The following is a 6,180-nucleotide window of genomic DNA, read 5'->3' on the forward strand; positions in this document are numbered from 1 at the left end:
GCCGCGCGAGGGGCTGGCACGGAGACCCGGGCCTCCGTGAGAGGGGCCGGCAGCGGGACRCGGGTGCCCGCCCGCGGAGCGGCTCCGGGCCGCCAGTCCCCGTGCCCTGGACGAGCAGACCTCCACGAAGGAGCCGGGTGGGGGGCCCGGCCCGACGCGGGGGTGCCGAGTCCTGCCACCAGCCCTGGAGGCAGCAGGGACGAGGGGCTGGAGCAGAGCGGCCCGTCGGGCTTCAGTTGCCAGCAGCGACCAGAAATGGGGGGCGGGTGCCCGGACCCCTGGGTCCCCTGSCCCTCAGCCCCTTCTCTGTGCTGCAGCCGTCGGGGAGGAGCTTGCCGAGAAGCTGCACGTGCGACGAGCTCTCATCGGTGACCGACGGGTGCCACGGGRGGCCCTGTGGGTGCCCCGTGCCAGGCGCAGCCCCCCACCGCGCTGCAGGGCTTTGGCTGGTGCCACCCCGCACCCTCCCAGCCCCCCCAGGGATGGCAGCRGGGCTGTGTCACACCTAGATCCCAATTTATTCTTAAGGCCAGAAGCAGCTGTTGATGGTGAGAGGGCAGCACCCAGCCCCGTGCCCGTGGCAGCGAGGGGGCGGGATGACATGGAGTGGGGGGAGAGGGCGACCCAGAGGCCGCAGGTGCCAGCGTGTCCCAGCCTCGGCATCCCGCGGAGGCCCGACGAGCTGGCACAGCCCTGCCGGTGCCCGGGGAGGGCGGCGAGGGCATCGTACGCGTAGGGTGGGGGGGTCGGTACATTCAGTGCTCTTGCCCGGGGGTGCCCGCAGCAGGCCACAGCCTGGCGGGCCGCGGCACAGCTCTAGGTCAGGCTGGCGTTGGAGCTGCTGGCGGTGCTGTTCCGCTTCTGGAGGCATTTCACGGCGCTGGGCACCTGCAGGCCCGAGGAGACGTGGAAGCTGCCGCACCAGACCTGGAGGGGAGCGCAGAAACGCCGCTGGGCACGGGGCACCCAGCCCTGCCTCGGCGATGCAGGGGGAACGAGCCCCACGGCCGCGAACCCAGGCGTCCTGCGTGATGCTGGAGGAGCAAGGTGCTGAGCCTCCCTCCAGCAGCACCCGGAGGTGTTGTGCTGCCCGGCCCTGGCACTCCAGGRGGTTTGCCAGGGCTCCTGCCCGCCYGGCCCCGGCCCCGCTTACCATGAAGGCAGGAAGCACTGGCTGGGTGAACTTGGCCTTGAAGGTGTGCAGCAGCTGTTTAGTCTTGGCGTTGTAGAAAGACAGGAACCCTGCGGGCACACGTGGGCACACGCAGCTGTCTGAGCTCCAGCAAGGTCTCCCAGCTCTGCTTCCTGGTGTGCAGTGCCCGCTGCCCTGGCAGTGAACGCCCCGACCCATTGCATTGCCCCATGCCCAGTGCCTGGTAGTGCCCATGCCCTGGCAGCGCCCAATTCCCRTGCCCTGGCAGCACCCCGCACCTGCACCCACCTTCATGGAAATTGCAGTAGACACCAATGCAGTCGGGCACGGGCACGTCCAGCACCTTGGCCTTGTTGGCATGCTTGGCGCTGAAGCTGACCTGGAGCCAGTTGTTGAGGTGGAGGCACCAGGAGGCTGAGGTCTTGCCCAGCTGGTCAAACTTGCCCAGGCTGCGATACGCCACCCCCACGCCGAAGGCCTTGCTGTCCCGGTCGTACCGCACCTCCCAGTAGTGGTCGTCCGCGTCGATCAGCGTATCGCCTGTGGGCACCAGGCGCTGGCACAGGCTGGGTATGGCTCTGCCTGGGTGTCTTGTCCCCATGTTGGGGTCCAACCTCTGCCCTGGGCTCCCTGGGGGGCTGGCACACACTCGTGTGCCCCTTCTCGCACCCCTGGGTGTTCCATGCCCACCCCCTCTTGTGGTGCCATCCCCTCCTGTGCCATGAGGTCCTCACCTTCACTGTGCTCCCCTGTGCCCCCAGGTCCCCATCCCCTCTCTACCCCTCCRTGCCTGCAAGGTCCCCATTGCCACCCCTGCTACCCTCGGGGCCCCAGCGCTCACCCAGGACCGTGTAGGACTCAGCAGTGAAGCGGTCTCTGCCCCCGCGCCCCGAGGGCATCCTCTTGGGCGACTGCACGACCCTAGGACAGACAGACGCCAGCGAGGCAGGGGTTTGGCGTTCTGCGGGTAGGTTGGCATTACCCAAGGGGGCGGGCGTTATCTGGGGGCTGGCATTACTTGGTGGGAGCAGGCAGTATCAGGCAGGGCTKGCATTACCTGGAGGTTGGCGTTACCTAGGGGTTGGCGTTACCCAGGGTTGGCGTTCCTGCCGGGCTGGGGGGACGGCGGAGGCTGGCGTTACCTGGCAGGCGAGTTGGCTGGCGAGGCCGTCCTGCCCTTCCCGTCCTTCTCGCGGGCCTTGACATCCTGCACCTTGCCGCCCGTGGCATCCCACTCCACGCTGAGCTCCTCCACCCGCAGGTTCTGGTGGCACGTGCTAGCATCCAGCCGGAACATGAACGCTGGGGACAGCCACCGTCAGCGTGTCCCCTAAGTCCCCTGCCAGGCACCGAGGGGTCACAGAGCCCTAGCATGGCTGGGAAGGGGTAGGATGGGGTGGCACAGAGGGTCCTGCCAAGCACCCTGCCACCCCTGGTGCCCAACACCATCCCCTGGTACCCACCTCTGGTCTCCAAAGTGACCGGCTCGGAGAACTCGCCCGCTACAGCCTTGTTACATGCCCGCACCCGGAAATTCATGTACTTCATGTCGAACTTCAGCCCTGTGGGTATGGCGGGGTTGTCAGGGGGACACAGAGGACACCAGGACCTCCGAGCTCTCCGCAAAGTCTGGCACCGCCATCCCCAGCGGGACAGCCCTCGATCCCCTGCCACCTGCRGTGCCTGCTCCAAGCCTGGCACCTCCGGGGCTGGTTTCGCCCCCGTGCCCTCACCGGACAGGGTGTACTCGGTGCCCTTGATGCCCTCGATCACCATCCAGGGCTGGTCCTCCTTGGCCCGGGGTGGCCCCTCAAAGTTGGTCTTGCGGTACTCCAGTACGTAATGGTCAATCTTGCTGTCCTCATCAGGCATCCGCCAGGCCAGCGTCACGCAGTTGTCAGCCACAAGAGACTCCGCCAGGTCGATCTCGGGGGTGCTGGGCACTGCCCGCAGGAGCAGTCGTGCCAGTCCCTCTGGCGGCAGCCTTGCTGCCAGCTGGGGCGCCCCCAGCCCCACCAGCACCCTGACTCCCCCAGGGCACCCGGACAAGGTATTCGCAGTCCCCAGGCAGGGCACCTATGGATGGCCCGCGTATGGCTTTCTGGGGCCCTCCAGGAACGGCACCCGCAGGGTCCCCGGGAATGGCACCCCTAGAAACACGTAGGCATGGCACCCAAGGACTTCTGGACATGGCATCCACATAGATCCAGGGGGCAGGGCACCCCAAAAAACCCAGGAGGGCACCCACAGAGGCCCTGGCCATGCACCCTGAGGCCCTGAGCACAGCACCCACTGCATCCCTGGGCACAGCAGCCCCAGAGCCCTCCCTGCCTGGCACCTCCTTGCCCCTCCAGATGGGGTATCAGAGTCCCTCAGCCCTTGTACCCCCTCACTCCCCTCAAGCCTGGCACCCCCCAGAGCTCCCCAGTGCCTCACCCCCACCTTGCACCCAGCAGATGCCTTCACCCCTGGACCATCATTTTTGCACCCATCCCTCCCCTGCCAGGCTGGCACAACCCTCCATGCCCCACGTGTCCTGGCTCTGCCCTCCCGAGAGCTCCGTACTGGGAGAAACACCACCCTGCCCAGCTGCCTGCCCACCATGCCCCGTACCCCCTGGCGCCCGCATCCCCGGCACCTGCTGCCCGCGCGCAATACCTGGCAGGAAGGCGAGGGCCTGGAGCAGGCGCCGCTCCTGGGCAAAATCCACCATCAAGTGGCTCATGTTATCGCTCACCTTGGCCTTGAGCGAGAGGCGGAAGGCGGGCGCCATCGTCACGCTGCACAGGGGCACGACACAGGCACAGGGACGAGCGTCAGTGGGGCCGGGAGCCAGGTGCTCCCCCAGCCCTGCCCGGCCACCCCCAACCCTGCCCGGCCGCGGGGAGAGGGTGGGCAGAGCCCCCGGCCCTGTGCCCACAGGGTGGGATCAGGGTGTAGGCGACGACGCGCCGCGGGTTAGTGGGGATGCGGGGGGATGCAGGGGGCATGGGGGTACCGTACCTATCCTTGATCTGTTTGGCAGCCTTGAGAGCGGAGAGGAAAAGAGGAGAAAAAATAGAGGGTGAGACAGCAATGCCAGGAGCCAGCGTGGTACAGCGTGCCCTGCTCTGGGACCTGCAGGGCACAGCGCGCCCAAATCCCTGCCGCTGAAACCACATGGCACTGGGTGCCCAAATCCCTGCCACCAAGCCCGCATGGCACAGCGTATCCAAATCCCTGCCACCAAGCCCGCATGGCACAGCGTGCGCAAATCCCCGCCACCAAACCTGCACGGTGCAGTGTGCCCAGATCCCTGCCACCAAACCCACATGGCACAGCGTGACCACATCCCCACCCTCCTACAGCACCCATTTCCCAAGGGGACACCCATGTGGGCACATGCCCACAGGAGAAAGAAGGCACGGAGCAGCACCCCTGGAGCAGGCGAACAAGAGGACCCAGCTGTCCAGGCCCCTCTGCCCTACACTGCTTTAACCCTCCTCCTCCTCATCACAACCCAGGCGTCCTGGTGCTCTAACCAGTGCCACTTGCCCGGTCCTAATCTAGCCCCGCAGCGGGCRAAGCCAGCCCAGCGTTAACACAGCGTCCAGGCTGAAAAGAGAGGAGAGGTGCCCGCCTGGGGCAAGCGCACTTATGAGGAGGCATCGGCTGGAGGGCAAGAGGGATGGGAGGCCTCGTGCCCCCGTGCCAGGCGTTAGTCCGGGGCAGCCAGGCAGGGAAGGTGCCCAGCACAGCTCCCCAGTGCTGGGCAGGGAGCCCACCTGGGGGAAGTCATGGTTGTTGGCGGTCTCCAGGGTCTGGTTGGCCGTCTCCAGCAGCTCCTCCGAGCTCTCCAGGGCCTTGGCGCAAGCYGCCAGCTGGGCCTGAAGGGGAGAGAGCAGCAGTGGGTGGTGGTGGCCGCGGCCGGTGGGTGCGCAGGGCGGGCGCTCACCTGCAGCTCGTAGATGCGGCTGGCGCGGTCCTGCTTGATCTTCATGAGCATGTTGTCCTTGAGCTCATCCAGCAGCGCGTACAGGGACTGAAACTCGCCCTCCAGGTCCTCCTGCACCCGGGCCGAGTTGTCCTGGCGGCGATGTCGGGCGTCAGCGGGCACAGCACGGCCTCGGCCTCACTGCTGCCCCGCGCCTGCCCGGCACTCCCCATCTCCAACAGGTGATGAGGCTGCCTGGGGCAACCCCTGACGCCCTTGTCAAGGGTGGGCATGGGGCGCCTGTGCGGCAGGGGGAGAAGGGGCACGCGATGGGGGCATCCATGATGGCGGGGATGGGGCCCCAGCAGGCGCCGAAGGCAGTGGGGCTGGCAGCGGGGCTGGCAGCGGGGGCAGCGTGAGGCTGAGGACTGGTGGGCAAGAGGGGCCAGCGGTACCTCCACGTTCTGCAGCATCTGCTTGAGGGCGTAGATGAAGTTTTGGATCTCCTCATTCTTCACGGCCAGCGTGGTGATGATCTTCCGCAGCGCCTCCTGCCGCAGCACCGTTGTCAGCTTCCCCCCGTAACCCCCGCAGCCCCGGCAGTGCCCAGCGCGCCGGGGCCAGCTCAGCACCCTGCCTCCCAGCCAGCTCCTCCCCGCCAGCCAGCGTGTGCCAGGCGCGGAGGGGGCCCAGGCGTCCGGAGCCTGGCGGCCATGGCAGGCAGCTGCGGCATGACTTGGCAAGCGTGCGCGTTACCCCAGCAGGGAGGGAGACAGCCCCCAGCACGCCCCCCTGGCCCAGCACTGCCCCCTCGGAGACCTCCAGGGGCGGGGGGGAGCAAGCCCCAGCACCCCCCCCACCTTACGGACTGCATCCTCCAGCCATCCATCTTGCATCCCTGCTCCCGCCATCCCACATCCCTCCATCCCGCATCCCTCCATCCCACATCCCTCCATCCCGCATCCCTCCATCCCGCATCCCTCCTTCTGTCATTCTCTATCCCTCCTCTCTCCATTCTTCAATCTGCTGTCCTTCCTTCCTCCATCCTGCATCCTTCCATCCCTCCTTCCTCCATCYCTCCTCCCTTCACTCTCTGTCCCTCCTCTCTGCCTCC

The 6,180-nt window shown here is 67.2% G+C and overlaps 2 protein-coding genes across 2 annotated transcripts in view; both read right to left on the reverse strand.

Moving 5' to 3' along the window:
* MPND (MPN domain containing) overlaps window positions 1-725 on the reverse strand; it is a 6,085-nt gene extending 5,360 nt beyond the window's left edge. The window contains exon 1 of the mRNA XM_085319471.1: window positions 698-725. Coding sequence (XP_085175597.1) covers window positions 698-725 — 28 coding nt within the window. The remainder of the gene's footprint in view (window positions 1-697) is intronic.
* Window positions 496-5,977, reverse strand: FSD1 (fibronectin type III and SPRY domain containing 1). Its single transcript, XM_085319472.1, has 13 exons — window positions 5,927-5,977; window positions 5,522-5,770; window positions 5,088-5,219; window positions 4,918-5,019; window positions 4,157-4,179; window positions 3,812-3,933; window positions 2,887-3,096; window positions 2,617-2,715; window positions 2,296-2,455; window positions 1,995-2,074; window positions 1,442-1,693; window positions 1,154-1,242; window positions 496-927 (listed from the first exon to the last, which is right to left on the reverse strand). The coding sequence occupies exons 1-13, from the start codon at window positions 5,975-5,977 to the stop codon at window positions 817-819; spliced, it is 1,680 nt and encodes a 559-aa protein (XP_085175598.1). The 3' UTR covers window positions 496-816.
* Window positions 5,978-6,180: the final 203 nt, after the last annotated feature.

The sequence above is a fragment of the Rhea americana genome, unplaced genomic scaffold (genome assembly GCF_003343005.1).
Source record: "Rhea americana isolate MKP2758 unplaced genomic scaffold, rheAme1 scaffold_590, whole genome shotgun sequence".
NCBI classification, from domain to species: Eukaryota; Metazoa; Chordata; class Aves; order Rheiformes; family Rheidae; genus Rhea; species Rhea americana.